Source organism: Hippoglossus hippoglossus, chromosome 22, assembly GCF_009819705.1.
Source record: "Hippoglossus hippoglossus isolate fHipHip1 chromosome 22, fHipHip1.pri, whole genome shotgun sequence".
Taxonomy (NCBI): domain Eukaryota; kingdom Metazoa; phylum Chordata; class Actinopteri; order Pleuronectiformes; family Pleuronectidae; genus Hippoglossus; species Hippoglossus hippoglossus.
This window is the reverse complement of record NC_047172.1, coordinates 661,546-684,059: the sequence shown is the minus strand read 5'-3', so window position 1 is coordinate 684,059 and position 22,514 is coordinate 661,546. Positions and strand designations below refer to the sequence as shown.

The 22,514-nt window shown below is 46.7% G+C and overlaps 2 protein-coding genes across 4 annotated transcripts; both read right to left on the bottom strand.

Annotated features, from left to right (window-relative positions):
* Nucleotides 1–1,428: 1,428 nt before the first annotated feature.
* On the bottom strand, nucleotides 1,429–17,844 carry ehd4 (EH-domain containing 4). Its single transcript, XM_034576110.1, has 8 exons — nucleotides 17,139–17,844; nucleotides 12,928–13,104; nucleotides 11,485–11,582; nucleotides 5,117–5,283; nucleotides 4,903–5,036; nucleotides 4,683–4,794; nucleotides 3,316–3,480; nucleotides 1,429–2,038 (listed from the first exon to the last, which is right to left on the bottom strand). The coding sequence occupies exons 1-8, from the start codon at nucleotides 17,687–17,689 to the stop codon at nucleotides 1,481–1,483; spliced, it is 1,962 nt and encodes a 653-aa protein (XP_034432001.1). The 5' UTR covers nucleotides 17,690–17,844; the 3' UTR covers nucleotides 1,429–1,480.
* Nucleotides 17,845–19,751: 1,907 nt separating this feature from the next.
* On the bottom strand, nucleotides 19,752–21,661 carry hikeshi (heat shock protein nuclear import factor hikeshi). Of its 3 annotated transcripts, XR_004612803.1 has the most exons (3): nucleotides 20,885–21,661; nucleotides 20,764–20,824; nucleotides 19,752–20,138 (listed from the first exon to the last, which is right to left on the bottom strand). XR_004612803.1 is itself a non-coding variant. In XM_034576904.1 (2 exons), the coding sequence occupies exon 1, from the start codon at nucleotides 21,493–21,495 to the stop codon at nucleotides 20,890–20,892; it is 606 nt and encodes a 201-aa protein (XP_034432795.1). In that variant the 5' UTR covers nucleotides 21,496–21,661; the 3' UTR covers nucleotides 20,744–20,824; nucleotides 20,885–20,889. The 3 variants fall into 3 exon arrangements, 1 of the variants encoding a protein (XP_034432795.1); XR_004612802.1 differs by having other exon boundaries at nucleotides 19,781–20,133; nucleotides 20,797–21,661; XM_034576904.1 differs by lacking the exon at nucleotides 19,752–20,138 and having other exon boundaries at nucleotides 20,744–20,824.
* Nucleotides 21,662–22,514: the final 853 nt, after the last annotated feature.

Sequence of the window (22,514 nt, the reverse complement as noted above, 5' to 3'; positions counted from 1 at the left end):
AAGTTTCCTCCCCAGTCGACGTTAGAATTTCCAGAGTTGGAAATAAGACACGAAGGCAGCAGAGGATTCTACGGAGAGGAAGGTGTGCAGTCAGCAGAGGTCAGAGGTCACCGCTCTGCTCGTCTCTGCTGATGTTTACAATACGAGGAAACAGAAGCGAGCGGACACGTTTCAGGACGCCATCCGTCCCCGAGGGACGAGTTAACGACGAGCTGCAGCGGTCGCTGTGCTGTTAAAACAGGACGGACTGTGACCTTTGACCTCTGAGAATACCCTGGACCCAGCGTCCTGGACTGGAACTGCATCTGAACTCCATCGTCACGAGGAGGAGGCGCTAACTAACGGCTTCCTGCTGCAAAACACAAGGTCAGTCGGATTTACAACGAACGTAAAGACGACTCAGGGGGTTGAGATTAGCTGCAGGAGACGCGACCTCGCGACCTCGTGACCTCGTGACCTGAGTCTGACTCATTCTATAATCAAATAACTACATCTGAAAATAATCCTCACGTCCTCGACAACCCAAAGAAAAATCCAACTTTTTATGAGGTGATATTTTCATCTCAGTCTCTAAACCTCTGTTTATGTGGATGTGACTCTTTACTTTAGAGAATTAACCAGGATTCCTACATGAGCTCGATAATTCAAATATCTGCAGCCGTGACCCGGTGAAGCCGACATGAGACTCTGGACGATATGAAAACAATAAATCTTGGTCAACAGTGAAAAAGCAGCTTCGGCTGCAGATGTTTGACCTTCAGCTCAGGAGGACGTTTCCCTCGATGCTGTGGACGGGTCCGACTGATCATCGCTGCTCCTTTAACGTTCGTCTTGATCTACAGAGGAGGATTAGTGCCGCGTGAAATCAAACATCTAACTCAGCCTATTTTCAGAATCTGCATTTCTCACGTGGCCCTAATCCTCTTCTGGACGATCGGCGTCACAAGGTGGAGAAAAAGAATAATCGCGTTCCCCAGTTTACAGGAAACTCTAAAGTTAGGCATTTGGAAAATGGATTTGGCCTTCAGAATAAAAGCACAGAATTATTATCAATTCATATAACGCCATAGAGTTGTGTGGATACATATCTGTAGCAGATTTGATGCAACTTACATAGTCGTGTGGCTGTAGCCTGATATTAATCACCCAGATGTGAGAATATGAAGCAGGAAATATCACGATACACTGTTCTCTTTCACAATAAAAGTGTTGTTTGTTGCTTTAAAATAATTGACATATAAACTCTTACCAAAATAAAAGCAGGTTATTTGGACTCATAACTGATGAGATCATCTTAGCGTCGAGCTCCTCATTATAAAACACCTGAACTTTGACCGTTGACGCTCTGTAGCCGTCAGGCTGCTGATTGGTTCCCCCTCAGTCTGACCCCACCAGCAGCAGTTGACCTGCGGTGTTGTTTTACAGGTGGACTTCCTGTCAGTCAGTCTCTCCGGGGCTCGCTCGCCGCCCTGTTGGCGCTCTAGTCCTCGGTGTGGTTGTACAGGGCGTCTGCGGTGGGGTCTTTGCGGTGGGACGGGGGCATCAGGTGGTCGGGCAGATCGGAGGGCAGCTCGTAACCCTCCAGTTTGATCTTGATGAGGTGCTGGGCGAGGGCGAACTCCTCGTCGTCCAGCATCCCGTCGTGGTCGCAGTCGGCCAGCTTCCAGATCTTCCCGAGGACGGTGTTCGGCAGCCGCGAGTTCATCATCTCCTTCTTGGCGTTGACGCCGGTGATCTTGCCGTTGACAGGCATCAGCGTGTAGAAGATCTCGTCGTAGCGGTGTTTGTCGCGGCTCACGATCCAGTCCTCCGTGTCGGCCCCGGCGCTGATGCCCTCGCCGTAGCCTCGGCCGAAGGGTCCTTCCTGAGAGCCGTCGAAGGCGCCGCCTGACACCAAGGTCGGCGGCGCCTTGGACTCCTCCTCTCGGATCATCGTCATCAAACCAGCGATTTTTGAGGCCAACATCTTGTCCACCGACTCGATCAGCTTTATCTTCATGGATGGGAACTTGCTGAAGTCGTAGTGCTGCAGCATGTCCTGCAGGGGGCGACAGACACACAAAACGTAAGGTCACAATTAAATTCAACTTTTTTTTGTCAAAGCCTGAAGTTCCCGGTCGACTGTGAATCTGAGGCTCCACCCACCACACAACTCCGGAGTCTAGGAAAAAGACTTTGTGGAATTAAATAATCGTCTATATTAAGAAAAATAATCGAACCATAGAAAGAGAATTCATAGCAAAGAAGAAGAAAACAAATCGTTTTCAAATGTCCCTGCAGTTCTGTCTGACCTCTGACAGCTGCAGGTGGACGCAGTGTGTGTGTGTGTGTGTGTGTGTGTCTGTACACATCTCACCAGGGAGTCGACAAGCACATCCTCTCTCGCCAAAAAGTGAGTAAATACAATTAATGCTAGGGAATGACACACACACACACACACACACACACACACACACACACACACACACACACACACACACACACACACACACACACACACACACACACACACACACACACACACACACACACACACACACACACACACAGGCCTGAGACACCAGCTGCAAACTGTGTGTTTTTGTGTTGGGTCACTCTGTCCCTGCTGCCTTCAAACATCTGTCTGACACCAGTAAACATCTGGATCCCGTCGTCTCGGGGTCACAGGTCGTTCTCAGACTGTTACACGATGACACACGTGATGTAATCTCTACAAGATGAAGCATCTTAAGCTCCTCCTGCAGCCACACATGGTGATGAAGTGGTTTTTATGTGTAGAAAAAACTAAGTTTAACAATGTGTTGACTCTGACTGCGTCGTCCCTCTGGATATTACCCATGATCCTCTGCTTCCTGACCCTGAAGAGCTGCAGCTGTAACAAATCCACCAAACTCTGTTCAGAATTCTTCATGTTTCAAAGTTTCCTGCTGAATGTTGGAGATAAACTCTGGTTTTTAATAACTTCTGAGTCTTTTGAACTGATCTCAGTTCAGCTTCACTCTTCACCTGGAGCTGGTTGTGACAGTTGAAGCTGACTCTCAGTCAGTTCTTCTCACAGGAGATGGAACCCACTCAGCAGAGTCACAGAGAACAGACGTTCAGGGAGAGAAGGAGGAAACTTTCTGATGTTCACACTAAACATCAGACTCACTCTCATCCAGCTGCTGCTTTCAGGTAAAGAAGTTGAAGTGTTGATTTAAAATCTCAGCTCAGGCCTTTATTCAATGAGAAGTTTGTAATAAACATATAAATCACAAGTCTCACGGTGTCGTGCGGCTCTGACGTCACTTTACGTGACTGCGTGTTTCTTCGTACCTGCATCTTGGTGACGTTGGGGAAGTCTCCGGGGCTGATGTGATGCTCCCTCTGCAGGATGGTGTAGATCTCCGGCAGCCTCATGATCAACTCCTCCTTCTTCTTCTCTCGTCCAAACAGAGATGGCATCTCCTTCTTCAGGTAGCTGATGATGTAAGCGTGCACCTGCAACGTAAACAAAGAAAAAAGGGAAATGATTGAGAGGAAATGACCCCACGGGCCGTTGAAGCGCCGCTGACATCAGCGACCTCTCATTGTTTTCTAACAACTCATCAGATATAATATCAAGTTCAAAAGCACAGTTTCAGTCGAGCAGAAAGTGAAACAGCGCTTCCTGTTTCATCGGTTTACAGAACAAACTAAATATTGTTCCTCTCTGGGTTCGAGGGAAAAAGGAATAAGAGAGAAAAGGATTTACTTAGTTCCTGCTACGTTTATAAAAGAGCCGCAGATGAGATTTAATTGAATTATCTCAGACTGAGAGAAACGTGTTTTCTCTCGTTCTAAAGCAAATGAAATGTGAAGTCTGGGTGACTAAAGAAACAGAAAAACAGGAGACTGAATGGGTCGGAGGGGAAACTACGCCACAGCTGATTGATGGACTCAGACCAGCAGGAGGAGGAAGGAATGCAGGAGACCCTGTAATCCTTCACACCGACACATTGCATTATTATTAGAGGTGGAAGGAAGGAAAGGAGGGAGTGAGGTCACTGAATTACATCAGAGTCATTTATCAAAAGTCAGGAGAAGAAGGAAGAACCAAAATAAACTGTCAGGGAGCAGGTCAGCATGAGAATAGGTACAAAAACAGGTGATAAGGAAGCGATGGGCCAACAGATCGTGTGTGTTCCCGACCCGGAGGAATCAGCAGATCGGACACGTGACCGATCCGAGTTCAGAGGTTTAGCTCTCAGGTACATTACACAAAAAAACAACTGAGACGCAGCTACATAGCTGAGATCGCCCCCTAGCGACATGCGTAATGAAGTGACTGTAACAGGGACAGAATCAATACTTACATCTTTGTGCTAAGCTAGGCTAACGTGGACAAGCAGAGAACAAACTAGCATCTTTAAATTCACATGTAAAAACTCTCATCATTATATTTATATTATTCTATATTTATAGATATATGTAACAATTGTGGCAACAAATGAGTAAAATTGTGTCTTTATTGGACTCAGAGGTTTAAACTGAGATTCATTTTAAAACATCAGACGACATTTAATAGGAGAAACCTGAGAGCGATCACATTCCCGACTCCTTCTGTCCGAGACTAACAAACATTCCAATGTTTTCCCAAAATTCCAGGGTTCCTGAAGGCGTCGGCGATAACGCCAAACACAACATGTCACTTCCTGTCTCACCTTGGCCAGACGAGCTCTCTTAATGAGGTCGTTGAGTTTACGGAGGGCAGCGTTCCTCGGGAGACTCTGGATGTCCTTGAACAGGTCCTGAGACTCCGCCTCGAAGAGACGCCTGGGACAGGAGGGGAGGACAGGAGGGGAGGACAGGAGGGTGAGTGACTGACTGAGTGAGTGAGTGAGTGAGTGACTGAGTGAGTGAGTGAGTGATTTGCTCTCTGACCTGTTCTCAGTGTTCTGCAGTGGTTTGCCCCAGAAGGAACCAAGATAAACTCTCACCACCTCTGGAGTATTAATCACCTTCCCCAGTGACCACATGAGGGCGCCGTACACTCGCATCAGCTGCTGGGTGTCCACCTGAGCACACAGGTGAGGAGGAGGAGGAGTCAGACTGAGACAGGTGAGCAGCAGCTGTTTTCAAAGGGATGAGGTCCTACCTGGTCGGCCTTGTTCAGGACCACTCGGATCTTGTCGTCTTGGCCCTTGAAGGCTTTGATGGCCTCGGAGAATTCGTCAGAAATGTCCAGTTTGTGGGCATCGAACAGCAGGATGATGCGGTCCACCCGCTCGCCGAACCAACGCAGGACCTCCGCAAAGTCGTAACCTGAGGACGGACACACAGACAGAGGGAGCAACGCCTCGTTTAGAATCCAGCTCAGGATGATCTTCCACATTCAGCCTCTGAAGATTCATCTGAGACATTTAGAAGCTTCAGGTTCTAGGTCCTGACCTCAGGCTCAGAGCTAAATCTGGTTACAGTCACATTATGGGGACTTGTCTTCTTTATGGGGACAAAACGTAAATCATTAAATATTAAAGTGAGGACACTTTTAAGGTTTGGGTCAAATTTCGGTTTTGGTTAGGTAAGTAGTAACTATGGTTACGGTTAGAGTAAGTGAGTCCATGTCCTCTGAAGTCATAGAGACACAGCTCTGTGTGTGTGTGTGTGTGTGTGTGTGTGTGTGTGTGTGTGTGTGTGTGTGTGTGTGTGTGTGTGTGTGTGTGTGTGTGTGTGTGTGTGTGTGTGTGTGTGTGTGTGTGTGTGTAAATTGATCTGTGGACATCTGGGTGTGGCTCCTCGGCCCTGATCTGGAAAACTGCTCTGACAGAAGCAACAGAGAGAGACTCAGGTTTCTATCTGTACTGAATTCTATTACTTCTGTATTCTATTACTTCTGTATTCTATTACTTCTGTATTCTATTACTTTCACACAGAATCAGTTTAAATCAGGAAATACCTAAAAGGTGTCGTTAGGTCAGGAAGTTGCACTTTCAAAGTAAAATGTTCCTGCTGTAATTATCTGACACCGACAGTCACTATTACTTTGATTATTAGATTTTATATAGAGAATGTTTAATTATTTAGAATGATTTAAAATACTGCTCACACATTAATAATAGTTTTATTACTGATTATGAGAATTTAATTATTAATTGTTTAACGTCAGCTGTACACACACACACACAAACCCGGAGCTGACGTAGTCCACAAACTGAACACACACAGAAACACCTTCAGTAAACAGCCTGCATCAGATGAGTCTTCATCAACCCTTCATCTAAAGTCCATTATAGAGAGAGCGTCCTCTACAGGCTGTGTGTGTGTGTGTGTGTGTGTGTGTGTGTGTGTGTGTGTGTGTGTGAGGCAGTTCACCTCCTGCATCACATTTCGAACCCTAACCCTCAGTATTTAACCTAAAGACACTGCTGTGCACAATCACAACATTACCACAGGGCCCCACACGTCTGACTGTTTGTGGACACAACACACAAACACACACTAACCCTAACCCACACAGTTGTGTCTCCATGACTTCAGGGGACATTACTTTGACTTAGATCGATGACCTGGAGACTTTAACCTTAACCATAGACACTTCTTACCTAAACCTAATCCGAACCTTAAAACTTTAACCAATGATTCTTTTCATTATCAAATAATCTGATAAATATGTGTCCTCTTTCAAACACCAGAGAACTTCTTCAGTTGTGCAAAATATTGATGTAGTTTATGACTAAAGTGATTATTTGATTACAATAACAAATATTTGCAGATCAATAATCTGAATTATCGATCAATCGCTGCAGCTTTAAAACAGAATAAAGCTTTGTCACAGTTTCATCAGCCCTGACTCATCCGTTCATGAATAAATGATGTGCGACAACGTCCGATGGTGACAAGAGGAAGAACACCTGCCCCCCCCCCCCCCACACACACACACACACACACACACACACACACACACACACACACACACACACACACACACACACACACACACACACACACAGTCTCAGGTTCCACCTGCAGGTTCAGGTGTTCGTCCCAGCAGACATGACGACGCTCTGCGTGTCAGTCGGAGAGAGAAAACACTTCTGTGCTTCCATCACACGACGACTTCTCACTTCACGTGATCCGCTTCCTGTCGAAAGGGAAATGCCTTCAGACCAACAGCAGCACTTCCTCTGCCCTGCCCTCACGTGATGCTTTTATGCCCCAGAACAAAAATAATATTCCCACAGTTCAACAGAGAGAATGTGAGAGAAAACGAGTGTGGACGGACGAGACGTTCTCTGCTTTGATTCACAGAGTTTGTGTGTCGGTGCTGGACTGCGCTGACCCCACGAGGTCCAGGTAGCGTCACACACACGGCACAGAGTCCGAAAGAACGCCACCGACATGAGGAGTGAATCCTTCTCCTTGATACCTCGAATGAGGAGGTCACGGTTCACTGGTTCACTGGTTCACTGGTTCGTTTGTTCGTCAGTGGGATTGAACAGAAACAGATTTCCATGAAAGGATGGGTGGTGGGTCAAGAGAGAGCTCAATAAAGACGTTGACATGCTTGAGAGGAGGCAGGAGGATGAACGTCCACCTAACGGAGGTGGAGTCAGGACCTAGTTAGCCTAGCTTAGCATGCTACTGCTAGCCTGTTGCAGTCACCTCTGAAGCTCATTGATTAGCATGACGCATGCAGGTGTCAACCCACAGGGACGTCCTTGTGTTCAGCGCCATCTTGGTTTGTTGAAACCTGAAGTAACCATATTTGGAGGAGCGGGGGTGGAGCCTGACTGAGAGCTGCAGGACACGCCCACCTGTCACCTGCACCCATTGAACAGTGGTAGGTGTCAATCACACTGTGGAATCCACCCCCCAATGCTTGAGGTCTCGATTTGGTGCTTAAAATTAATTTGATTTATATACCTCTTATTTTTATTCATTTGTTTTTTGCCATGCATTTTGTGAAGCACTTTGTAACATTGTTTAGATCAGTGCTACACAAATAAAGTTATTATTATTATTATTATTACTATTATTAGATTACGGTGCTTTATGGTCTGTTTGACTCTAAATTATAATAATTTACTAAATGAACATCAGATGTTTGAAGGAGACTTGAAACTAGAGACTGAGACAGAAACTCTTTATTACTGACGTTATAAAGTGAGAAGTAGAGTCACTTTCTATAGACTTCTATAGAAACTACCAGGGGAGTCGCCCCCTGCTGGTCACTACACAGAAGACAGGTTTTATGCACTTCCACGTTCACCTTCCTGTCTCTGAGTCTTTGTCCATCTTTATAAACTGTCTGTGGATGTATCACTGGTGGGGTCACTGAGTTCATTTGACTGGATCTGAGGTGATGAAGCAGACCAGTGACACCAGAGGACAGAGCCAGTGAAGGAAGGGAGGGAGGACTGGCTGAAAGCCCAGTCAGGCACGCTGACGGTCGGACTGAAGAATTTGAGTAAGGCTCAAATCCAACGGTGAGTCATTGAAACAGAGAGCTTTAAATCCCCAGAAGAAGCCGAATGAGAGAAGAGACCAAACTGAAACAAAGTGCTGCTCGGGTCTGATCGAGTCCCGGCGACGAAGACAAGCTGCTGAGAGGGAAGCGTCCGGGACAACCGGACTCTCAACATGTTGCCTCTCATCACACATTTAGGAAAAGAAACCACAGAGAGTTTCTGTGGATGTTCTCACAATGTCAAGCTTTTTTTTACTCAATAATAAAATAAAAGGCTGCGAAATGTTAAAACTACATCAACTCTAATGATCAGAGTTTCCCTGCAGACGCTGGCGTTAGGCCTCGCCCTCTGATGAACAGACTGGCAGCAGATCAGCCTGAACCGAGCAGGCAAACAGTGACTCCACCCTGTCGTCAGGCTGCAGCTCTGCCGAACATGCGACAACACGCACAAGCGACGCACAAAGAGCAACACAACACTTACCTTCTGTCTGACTATGGTGTGTTCTCAGGATTCTCAGAATAGAGTGAGTGAGCTTGAACCAAACAACACAGATCCACAAAAACAACCAATCCAGTGCTTGGTTTTCTGATCCATTTGATTAGTTCTCTCTGTGACATTCTGTGAGTTGTGTACTCACAGAGTTGTGTACTCACAGAGTTGTGTTCCTGTCACAGAGTTGTGTTCCTGTCACATGCACATGCCCATAGTTTCATGGTGTGATCTGTAACACCGGTGCCATCACAGGTTTATTACCTGGTGGGAAAATGTCCACACGCGGGTTCACATGCCTGAAATCTGTTTAAATCCCCAATCAAACACGTGTGTGTTTCAAAACAGCTGCAGCACATGTATGTGTGTGTATGTGTGTGTGCGTGTGTGTGTGTGTGTGTGTGTGTGTGTGTGTGTGTGAGTGTATCAGTTTTAGAGCAGTAGCTGTGATCTCACTGATCCATCAGTGTCTGTGTGGTGAAGTTCAATCTGTCAGTGATGCTGCTGATGTCAGCCTGTGTGTGTGTGTGTGTGTGTGTGTGTGTGTGTGTGTGTGTGTGTGTGTGTGTGTGTGTGTGTGTGTGTGTGTGTGTGTGTGTGCGTGTGTGTGTGTGCGTGTGGTCACTGTTGGCCTGTTGAACGTCGTCAGGAGGAATTCAGCCTCAGCTGAGCAGCTAAGTGTTTCCAGATGGAGGGAACGCCCCGCTGCCGCTTCCTGTGGCGCCCTGTACCTCCCTCTAATCCCTCTCCCTCTCCCCCTCCGCCCTCCCTCCCTCCCTCCACCCTGCCCCCCCCCCCTCCACCCGTCCAGCTGAGGTCTTTAACGGCTGCCGTCATCCAGGCTGACTCAATCCAAGAGCAACAGGGACGGATGAATCTTGTCTCTTCACTTGTGTTCATGTTGTTCAGATCTGTGTGAGTGCAGATAGAGCAGGAAGTGGGACTCGATCACGCGTGGGAACACCAGGTGTGAACTCGGAGCTGAACATGTGATCAGATCAACAATGAACGTTAACGGAGACGTCCTCTTTTCAGCCTCTGTCTCAAACACTTGGTTTTAGCTCCTGTCTCTTTAAGGCCCGCCTCCTGATAAAGCCCAGTCTGCTCTGATTGGCCAGCTGCTCCACGCTGCTCTCGCTTTACCTTTGTCAGGGGGCGTGTCTGACTAGCCGCTTGCCGTGTGTTGACATGACATCATGCTTCAGTGTTTTCTCCCTTTACCAGACTTAGGACTTTTTTACTTTGGAGAGCTTTTACTTTGGAGAACTTTTACTTTGGAGAACTTTTACTTTGGAGAACTTTTACTTTGGAGAACTTTTACTTTAACAAAAAGTAACAGGCTGTCGAGTCGTCTGTGCAGTTTCTATATTGTCTTTTAGCTCAGGTTGAACAGACACTGAAAACAAGTTATTACCTGAAGTTATGATGCTGAACTTAAAACACATTATTAAAGACTTCCTGTGTAGTTAATGCAGGACTTCAGCTCCACAGTCACGTGCAGCACCTGTTACTCTGGATTAAGTTCGACCGTGAAACATCCCGACAGTTGTTCCTGTTCGGATGTTTTCTGTCAGTTTCCCTGGTTTCAGATCTGCATTTGTCAAAAAACTGAGAGTTTCAGTTGATTCATCATCAGACAAAACAAGAAGTGAAACCAAAAAGAAGAAGATCTCTCAGTCTGAAGCCTGAAAACCCTGGTAGATCCTCTCCAGAGGTGGATCTCAGGGTTCATCCTCTGAGGAGCAGAAATAGAATCAGGAGAAGAAAACCTGCGACATCACTGGTGTCAAGAGACATTTTAACAAGAAAAGACAAGTCAGCCCAAAGTCTGAGTGTGGCTGAACAGACTCGTTTTCAAATCTCTGCTGAAACCAGCACATCGTCTACATTCAGAGACGTCATCCTCTCCTGTCCCTTCATGTCCTCTCCTGTCCCTCCATGTCCTCTCATGTCCCTCTCCTGTCCCTCCATGTCCTCTCATGTCCCTCTCCTGTCCCTCCATGTCCTCTGACATGCTTGTCTCCTGCTGTCTCAGCTCCGGCTGCATGTGCTGACGGTTCAAACAGCTCAGGACGGCCGTGGTGTGTTCTGCTACTGGAGTCGAGCTCATAGCATCCAGTAGCTTTAGCAGCTAATAGCTATGTCGTGTGTGTGTGTCTGTGTGTCTGTGTGTGTGTGTGTGTGTGTGTGTGTGTGTGTGTGTGTGTGTGTGTGGGGGGGGGGGACGTGGTGGCCTCTGACCTGTAATTAGACTCAATTTTGAGTGATGAGTGAACGACTGCTCTGATACAATATGAGGAAGTGAAAGAATCTCAAGGACTATTACACAACACAGGATGATGACTTAGTCATCTACACACACACACACGCACAAACACACACACACACACACACACACACTCAAAGTCAACAAACCGAGACGATCTGTTTCATTCATGTGTGTGTGTGTGTGTGTGTGTGTGTGTGTGTGTGTGTGTGTGTGTGTGTGTGTGTGTGTGTGTGTGTGTGTGTGTGTGTGTGTGTGTGTGTGTGTGTGTGTCACTATAAAGCCCACGGCTCCTACCTCTGCTGATTCGCTGCTTCTCTCCTGACAGGATACCAGGAGTGTCGATGATGCTGATGCTCTGAAGAACCTGATTGGGCATCTGAGAGCAGATGAACCTGAAACACACACAGCGAGTATAAATATAATAAAATATAGAAACTTGAATTTGCAGTAGCATCCTATACTTGTTGTTTTCTCCAGTCGTTAACCCTGACAGGTTCTGTGGACGCCCACCGGCACCGAGTTAATTTTGGCCGACAGACGACAGCAGATATAAATCTCCTTGGCGTGTCCGAGCTTTAGTGGCAGCGGGAAAAAACAAAACCAGCGCTCTGACACGTGGTGACGCACACACACTTCCCCCTGGAAACAATAACTTATTGTGGAAAGTTCCTCCACTGCACCAACAGGGACGAACTGGGATTCCTGGTGAGAGGAATGCCTCGGGGGGGGGGGGGGGGGGGGGGGGGGGGGGGGGCGCACACAGTTTGAGTGTCAACTATTTCTCTACTTCCTCTTAGAAATATTTCTGGACAGAGGAAATAGGTTTGGACAACAGTGTTTTTAGCTAAATTTAAACCCCTGATTTGAACTCTGACAGCCGACTGTGTGTGTGTGTGTGTGTGTGTGTGTGTGTGTGTGTGTGTGTGTGTGTGTGTGTGTGTGTGTGTGTGTGTGTGTGTGTGTGTGTGTGTGTGAGTGAATTAGTAAGATTTTATTGATGACATGATCAATTCTGCTTATTGGTGCAATTCTACATAAATTCCCATAACGTCTCAGTCAGAAAAACCTTGAATGAATGAACCAATGAGCTCATAGGGGTGTTAACGATTCTCCAGATGAACAGTTTGAGTTCACACCTTGATTTCAGTTTAGTTTGGATGTGTTCGAACGAGAGGGTGAACGACGTTCAAACCTCTCGTGTGCAGGGAGTCACATGGTGCAAGCAACCCTCTAAATTACAGCCAGTAAAATCCTCCCTTGTTCTAGTCACTCACATCGACAGTGAATCTTTACAGCACATGACGCGGCAGCTGAGCGTCTGGTGATCGGTGATATCAAACTCTAACACGACGAGGACAGAGAGCGACCCTTTATCTGAAGGGAACAGGTCCTTTGTGATGAGCTCTGAACCCGACGGAGAGTCTTCATGTACATTAGTGTTGTGGAGGAAGCAGCTTCTGGAGCGGCTCTGCTGGTCGAGCAGCCGTGGACCCGTCAGCGCAGATTTAACGTTCACTGACATGAATCATGAAACAGTTGAATTCACAGCTGACGAGAGATTGAACCTAATGACCTCTGATTCAAATGGATTCACTGTTAACTCTTTATATTCTAATGTAATTTATATCAATGACCATAACTGATCATATGACACCATATGTGTGTGTGTGTGTGTGTGTGTGTGTGTGTGTGTGTGTGTGTGTGTGTGTGTGTGTGTGTGTGTGTGTGTGTGTTTACCTGTTAAGGAAGGAGTTTCCGAACGCGTTGAGTTTCCTGAAGGGTTTTTTGGGGTCGACCACCAGGGCGTTGCCAGGGATGACACCTTCATTCTCGCCGTACATCACAGCGATGAAGCCGTCGGTGGTCGGCTCCGGACCGATCCTCATTCCCGGGAAGTCCTGCTCCAACAGGTACCTGGGGGGAGCGGCACAGACACGACAAAGGTTTGTTGATCTCATGTCATTTATTCAGAAATGTTTTTTGTCAGTGTGACCCAAGCAGCCCCATTTCCTCTGAGAGGGACCTGCTGGCTCAGACAGTCCGAGGATCTGTTCCTCTGAAGCCACGTTGGAAATACAGAATTGAATTCCTGTCCTTTCATCTTAACGTCGACCTCGTCAACCTCTCACACGCTTTTCCTTGTTGAAGAAAAGTGAGAAAGGAAGGAAGAGATGGAAAATGGCTGCAGAGTGTCTGTCCTCTGGCTTCCTGCTGTCAAAGTCCTGACAGATCCACATGGACGTCAAAGAGAGAACAAGCCACAGATGGAAAACTACCAGAGACAATGAACTGTTTAGTTTAGTCATCATCAGTCGTCATGTTTTCACTGAGCTGCTGATGCAGGAGGATTTTCACTGGGATGGAGAGTTTCTGTTATCAGCTGCGGTTTGGGATGTGATCAGCGACCGGCCCGACTGTGATCATCCAGGTCGGGAGTTAACACCAGAAAACTCCTGGGATCACTTCTCCTGCAGCAACACTCTGCATGGTCTGAAACACGTTCTCATGCTAACAGGTCAATGACCTTCTGACGCAGTAAAGGGAGGAGGAGCTGACGCTGGAACTCCACCTCCAACAACCTTCAGGGAAAGGAGCAGGAAACTTCTTCTACAACATGTCAGTCGCTCAAACTCATCATCGTCCACACGCAGAAAACACCTCAACACCAAATATCAATTATCGACAGCTTCACACCTGATCCATAAACCACATGTTTCCACCCGTCTTCTGAGTGGACCAATCAGAGAGCACGCAGCGGCCTCTTTGTGGAGCCGCTCATTGGACCACCTTCAACTCCACTGCTTTCACTTTAGTCAGAGAAGAAGAAGAAATTTGTCAAGTATGCACTTTACTGGCAATCTGTTCCCATGATTCATAGCATTCCTCGGGGCAGGGTGGGGCCTCAGCAGTGGCACACACACACACACACACACACACACACACACACACACACACACACACACACACACACACACACACACACACACACACACACACACACACACACACACACACACACACACACACACACACACACGGGGGATTACAGATGTTTAGGCTTCACAGAAGGTCACACACAACCTTCATTTGACCTCAGTAATAATAAACTCCAGCAGAAGTGGTTGCGTCAGACTTCAGTCTGCAGGTCGCAGCTTGTCTCTGCTGTCGTGGATCCAGGTGGAAACTCATGACTCTGCGTCGCACCGGCTGTAACCGTGTTCTGATGGTGCAGCGCCCGACACTCTCGTCTGTAGTTTCTGTTCTTGTGAAGCTTGTGTAACGTGAACTGACTTCACACCCAGTTACCATCAGTCAGAAATGAACCGGTTCATGTCAAACAAGCCGCTGCACCTGCAGCTGCTTCCCACTAATCATCTAAAGGACCTTGGTTCTCTCCTCATCACTGTCAGTGATCTGTCAGTATCTGTTCTCCTCTAGTTTCATCCTATGAACGCAGACACACACACACACAAAAATGTGTGTGTGTGTTGCTGTGTACTGTTCTCTGCACCCCACAGAGGGGGGGGGGGGGGGGGGGGGGGGGGGGGGGGGGGGTTTGATCAGCTCTGTGACTCGTGACGACGTGCCAGCCTCCAGGCAGAAAACAGGACTTCAGCTGAGCTCATGAGTCCGACAGTTTGTAGAAAGACACAGAACTATGAGGAGCTTCAAGGTGGATGTTCCTGTTTTTAACTTTATGAACAGGCAGGTTTTAAATAAAAGATCTGATATCGAGTGACACGCTTCTCTTGGACTTTCTCTGTTGATTGGAAATGTTTGTTGTCTTTGTGTCTCATGCATGAGGTTGTCTCCACCAATCGGTGCAGCTCTCCCAGACTCATGAGGTCACAGTGACCTTTCACCACGGACCTTTTAAGAAATACCCTCAAAGAAAAATGTGAAATATCATGATCAGGAGGCCAAAAACACAACGTTTTGTGAGGTCACAATGACCTTGACCCTTGACCTTTAACATCTAATCGGTTCATCCTTGAGTCCAAGTGAATGTTTGTTCCACATTTAAAGAAATTCCCTCGAGGTGTTCTTGAGATTTCTCGTCCACAACAATGCGACGGACAGACAAACCGAAAACCAAAAGTTGAATTTACTATTTCCAGAGACTTTTCTGATAAAAGTGACTAAAAGATGTGTTTGTTCATTAATTTGTAATAAACACTGAATTCACTGAGGCACAGAAATTATACATGAACTGTGGCTACGGCCATTTACTATCACACCACAGACAGCTGGTCATATGGTTCGGAGAGATAAGGCAGCAGGGTTCCGGGTTGGACATTTGTTCACGGTGGACGCCCTGAGAAGCCGTCGGCCATGTTGGCTCTAAACATATGTGCATCAAGCTGTAGGATCCATGCACAGGTTGAGTATTGCTCGTGTAAGTTTGTGTCTTTGTTCGTGGAGCAAACTCTCTTCTGTTGTTTTAGCAAAGAAACCAAACCTCAGCTCTGACGTCTCCGTCCTGAACAAGATCAGTTACCCATGATCCACAGCAGCTTCCACAGCGCCACGCAAGCCTCTGTGCAAACTACAGTACCCATGAGCCTCAGCTGATGCCGGAGCTGTGAACTTCACAAACATTATGACAACATACACGTGAGTCCCAGTAGATTTCCACAGCAGTGACCTGAGCCTGTCTGGAGCCGGTTCAATGAGTCTTCAGCTGCAGCTCACACACGAGCAGGTGGATGAAAACATCAGCCACACTGTAAATACTGTGAAGACCGGAGACACTTTCATTTACTGAGGGAACGTGAGCAGTTAACCTGAGCTGCCGACCACTGAGTCTTTTAGTCACATGTCCTGATGTTTGTCTGTTGCTCACATCGCTGCCACAACACAAGGAGAAGGGACGTCACAAGGAGAAGGGACGTCACAAGGAGAAGGGACGTCACAAGGAGAAGGGACGTCACAAGGAGAAGGGACGTCACAAGGAGAAGGGACGTCACAAGGAGAAGGGACGTCACAAGGACCCAGAGGAATCAACAACTCACCGTTTTCCTAAATGCAGATTTGGTGGATTTAATGAGCCGATTTCACAAGAAGACTGGACTCATCTAGACGGAGCTTTGACACTTTGATTTTCTTATCCATAAGTGGAAGAGCCTTAATTAGGCACATTGTATGATATTTGGTATAAAGTTCCACCAAATACAGTGTAGGCGGTGAGCACTGATCAAACAGCTGATGGAGGTGAGTTGATAACTGTGGTGTAACTAACAAACTATACACAGTGTAAAACTACTGATAATATGGAAATGAACTACAAGGATGTAAATACATATTGGAATTCTGACAATAATGACTTTGATTTTGCTGTAAATTTCATATCCACAAACTTCAACTTGTTTGTGCTCGAGCTTAAAGATCATTCCAAGACCCTTAAGTTCAGTCTCTAATGAGAAATAGTGTGAGAATTAAATTTCCTTTTTCTCATCTAATTTTGTTCTTTTCTTCTGTTCTTATTATCTTTGACATACTTTCTGTTATTCATTTATCTTTGCTCCTGCTAAAGATCATTTCATGTATGAGTGTATTTGCGGTGACTGTAAATGAGCCAGAGTTACTTCAACAGGCTCATTCCATCTAAAGTGTCTTGTTGTAGTTTATAACTATAGAATCATTAGAGACAGTTTCAGTCTTATTCCTCAAATCCTCCATCTTTTCCTGGTCAGGTGAACAGAGAGAACGAACCAAGAACAGCATTTAAAATATAACTTTTCCTAAACTCAGATTGGTTTTGATGGATTAAACATCAGCCGATCTCAACATCAGACCCAACACATCCGTTTGACATGTGGCTGGAAGTTCGTCCACTTCAGGAAACTCGTCTAGAGGCGAGAGAGTGTTGAATGGTGCGGTTTGTAAATGAGGTCTGGTGTAACAGCGGGTAACGCTGCTTTCTGTTTAACGCACGGTGGGGCTCGTACCTGATGAAGGTGGTCTTCCCGGTGGAGTACTGTCCCACCAGCAGCACCATGGGTTTGCTCTGGAAGTCTGCGGCCTCCAGGGCCGGGGAGTGGAAGTCATGGAAGAGGTAGGTCTCCTCCAGCGGCAGCAGCTTCCTGGTGTAGAGGCTCTGCAGCCCCTCGGTCACCGTCTGGTACATCTCTCCCTCCCGGCTCCGGCCCTGCTCCTGCTTCACCCAGCTGAACATCCGGCTGCTCCTCTGCTGCTCCTCTGCTCCTCCTCTGCTCCTGCTCCGCTGCTCCTGCTCCGCTGGTTCCTCCGCTGGTTCCTCCGCTGCTCCTCCGCTGAACCTCGGTGCCTCCTCCGGTTCTTTCTGCGGGACTCGACCTTCAGACTGAGGAGAGTGCACGAGTGCGCGCGTATGGAGCCGAGAAAACACTGCCTCCTCTGTGCGTGTGTGTGTTTGACCGCTGCTGGTGAGTGTACCTGAGGGCACCGCCCCTGTGACGCAGCACGGACACACACACACACACACACACACATCTATCTCAGTGAGGAAACTCATTTGCATAATGGTAGAACCTAACCCGAACCTAAACTTTATTCTAACTTTATTCTAACTTGAACCTAATATGTGAACTTAACCAGGACCAGGTCACGACTAACCTTAACCTTAACTTACCCACCTCTGACCTCTGACCTTAACCAGGACCCGGTCACGACTAACCTTAACCTTAACTTACCCACCTCTGACCTCTGACCTTAACCAGGACCCGGTCACGACTAACCCTAACCTTAACCTACCCACATTAGATCATTTCCTGTGTGGAGCTGGAATCTAAACCTGTTTATACCAAACACAACATGTAACAGGTTTTAGTCTCATCTAGTTAATTATTAATTATTAACAAATTAAAATATCAAACTAAGGCTGCGAGCAGCACGGTGTGGGCCGAGAACCTGCGATATCGGGACCTGATGCGTTTTGTGCATATGGGGAAGGATAAACACGTCACTTCCTGCATCAGCACTGGACCACGCCCACTAATTATTATGACCCGTATTCATTTCCTGTGTTATTTCATGCATGACTGTTTCTTTGCAATATCTTTGAAATAAATGTATTTTATCATTTAATATTCTAAGTATTCATTAAATATCTTTTGCACATGTAAAGTAAAAAAAAAAATCCTGTTTCATGGCGAATCAGTAGGTGGCGCTATGACCCTGAGTTAACATTGACATATGGATCTGTTCAGGCCTGGACTCTGGTCATGTGATCATGTCAGCTGTATATTGTAAACCAGCCAGGAGCAGTGCATCAAAGTATAAAACATGTCACTTCCGGTCGCCAGCAGGTGGCGCTGTGACAATGAGTCAATATTGACACATGGATCTGTTCAGGCCGCCATTGTGATCGTGTGAATGAGTTCTGAGAATGATTGGACAATGCGGAGGAGTTATAATAAATCCCTCTTTTTTGGCGAAACCATCAAACTTAGACGCCACGCCACGGTCACACCATGTGACGAAAGCTCACAGTTTGAGTTAGTTCCGATCTCCGAGGAGTCGAGATGACACTCAGTGAATTTGAAGTTGATCTGATGAAAGCTGTAGGAGGAGTTTGTTAAAATACACGACGTGTAAAACGGCCAAAATGGGCACAAAATTCTAAATGGCCGACTTCCTGTTGCTTAAATGAAATTGGTGCCAGGGACTTTATTTTCCCGTCCGGTCATGATACACGCGTGTCCCGACTTCCGTGACGATGGGTTAAACCAGACAGAATTGCTGCGTCTTAGGGGGCGCTGTTGAGCCATTTTGCCACGCCCATTTCCGATCACTCCAGAACAGGTCGGTTTTCCAGCCTCGGGTCCGAATCAACGCTTAATTAGTGAGAAATCTGAGCTCAGGATTTGATTCCAACACGTTGAGTTCAAAGAATCTGTCTTTGTTCTGTTTGTCTTTTTAAAATCAGTGTAGCTGCAGGCTCCTGACACCACCACCATCCTGTAGCGCCCCCTGGTGGATGCAGCCTGACAGTACACCACACACACACTAAACTCAGTGAATGAATATAGGGTTTGTTTCTGAAAGTGTTGCATCATTAAGTCTAACTGTAATAAATGTAATAAATAAAAAGGTAAAATACTTCATGATACAACCATTTGTTCATATGACAAACTAAACGAGACCAAGGGCAAATACATGTTATATTGAGATGATCACAGTCTTGATATGTCAGTGATTAGCAAGGACATCGATATTTAGGCCTTTTTAATTTCAAACAGTCATATTAAATGATATATATATATATATATAAGTATTTTAGACCATGTAAAATGCCCAATACTTTAACGATGCACTTTTTATAATTATACTATATTATCCTTCTAAGTTCTTACTCTTAAAAGCTTTTTAAAGATACAGCTGTTATTATCTGTAGCATCTGAATCGTGTCTAGAAATGTTTGTTTCAAGGATAAATGTAATATATATATATATATGTAATATATAATATGTTTACATATCCATACGTACATGTGATTAAATGTGTGTAATAATATTTTAGTAATATTGTGGTGAGGTTTGAAAATGACAAGTTGGACTTTGAGTTCAGCTTTATACACACACACACACACACACACACAATAAACAGTCTGTGTGTCAATAAATCTTTAATTGATTTATTATCTTGGAGCATTAAAAGGTGTCCGGTTGCCAGGTTGTGTTAAATCCTCCTCCTGCACGACTCAAAAGGATTAAATGGTTCCAGAATAATGAGTCTGTCAATAATCCCTTTATTGATGATGCTGGTTATTGATTATTATAATAATCTGATTTAATATAAAGAATAAGTGGGTGATTATAACTTGTGATCACAGTTTATAGATCTGATGGTTAGAGTTTCCTGTAACAGATGAGAGCTGAAGATCAGAATCTGTGGCTCAGTGGACCCAAGGTCAGTCTTTGGTCTGAGCCTCCAGGCCCTGTTTGTCGACAGGTTCAGGTTCTGGGCCCCTGAAATCTGGACTTCCAGAAGTTGGGGTCCTGACATCGGGACTTCCAGAGGTTCTGACATCAGGACTTCCAGAGGTTCTGACATCAGGACTTCCAGAAGTTGGGGTTCTGACATCAGGACTTCCAGAAGTTGGGGTCCTGACATCAGGACTTCCAGAGGTTCTGACATCAGGACTTCCAGAAGTTGGGGTCCAGACATCAGGACTTCCAGAGGTTCTGACATCAGGACTTCCAGAAGTTGGGGTCCTGACATCAGGACTTCCAGAGGTTCTGACATCAGGACTTCCAGAAGTTGGGGTCCTGACATCAGGACTTCCAGAGGTTCTGACATCAGGACTTCCAGAAGTTGGGGTCCTGACATCAGGACTTCCAGAGGTTCTGACATCAGGACTTCCAGAAGTTGGGGTCCAGACATCAGGACTTCCAGAGGTTCTGACATCAGGACTTCCAGAAGTTGGGGTCCTGACATCAGGACTTCCAGAGGTTCTGACATCAGGACTTCCAGAAGTTGGGGTCCAGACATCAGGACTTCCAGAGGTTCTGACATCAGGTTCTTCCAGAAGTTGGGGTTCTGACATCAGGACTTCCAGAGGTCCAGACATCAGGACTTCCAGAAGATGGGGTCCAGACATCAGGACTTCCAGAAGATGGGGTCCAGACATCAGGACTTCCAGAAGATGGGGTCCAGACATCAGGACTTCCAGAAGTTGGGGTTCTGACATCAGGACTTCCAGAAGTTGGGGTTCTGACATCAGGACTTCCAGAAGTTGGGGTTCTGCGCCATCCTTCTCTGGAAGTTGTCGTACCACCGGAGGACGCAGCTGGACGGGATGAAGGTCTCGGTTCGGTTCGGAGTCATCTGCTCCTGCGACACAGCGAAGGAGGAGCAGAAGTTGTAGAGACTGTCCAGCATCTTCTGGGTGAACTGGAGGAAGGAGTCCACGGAGGACACGGCGGCGCTGGACACCGGGATCTCCTGAGCCAGCTGCTCCAGAGGCTCCACCGACACCCCGACCTGAGCCACGGAGGGGGCCGCGGAGGAGGCGGCCCCGGTGCCGAAGGGCTGCGGCCCGGAGCCGCGCTCCCCGGGCTTCAGGCCCGAGATCTTGAAGATGGCGCTGGGCTTGTCGTTGGTGATGAAGCCGAGCAGCTGCCACACCGGGCCGCCGCCCCCCGGGTCCGGGAAGGAGAAGTAGACGGCGCCGCCCGTCCCGGCGGGGAACGGCACGGTGCCCAGCATGAAGACCACCACGTGGTTCACGTTGTCAAAGTCCGGCAGGTTGAACACGAACTTGTCCGGAGCGACCTGCAGCGCGTCGGTCTGCACCAGCCGCCCCGCCACCAGACAGCCGAACATCCTGGAGCTCAGCCGGGGCACCGACTTCACCGGGTCCGCTCACAGGCGCAGCAGCAGCGGATCCCTCTGACAGAGAGGGACGGAGGAGGAGGACCGGAAGAAACTTCCAGAACCGACCGACATGTTGGATCCGCAGCTGCTGCTCGACCATCGACTGAGCGGCCTGAGGATTTAACCCTTAGTTGGACTGACAGGCAAATGTGTGTCCGCTGTGCAGAGAACACACACAACACAACTCAATACACACAACACACACAATACAACACGACACACAATACACACAATACACACAACACACACAATACACACAATACACACAATACACACAATACACACAACACACACAATACAACACGACACACAATACACACAATACACACAATACACACAATACACACAACACACACAATACAACACTACACACAACACACACAATACAACACGACACACAATACACACAATACACACAACACACACAATACAACACGACACACAATACACACAATACAACACAATACACACAACACAACACAATACACACAACACACACAATACAACACGACACACAATACACACAATACACACAATACAACACGACACACAATACACACAATACACACAACACACACAATACAACACGACACACAATACACACAATACACACAATACAACACGATACACACAATACACACAATACAACACGACACACAATACACACAACACACATAATACAACACGATACACACAACACACAACACAATACACACAATACAACACGATACACACAACACACACAACACAACACACACAACACACACAATACAACACAATACAACACGATACACACAACACACACAACACAACACAACACACACAACACAACTCAATACACACAACACACACAATACAACACGATACACACAACACACAACACACAATACAACACAATACACACAACACACAATACAACACAACACACACAACACACAATACAACACGACCCACACAACACACACTGT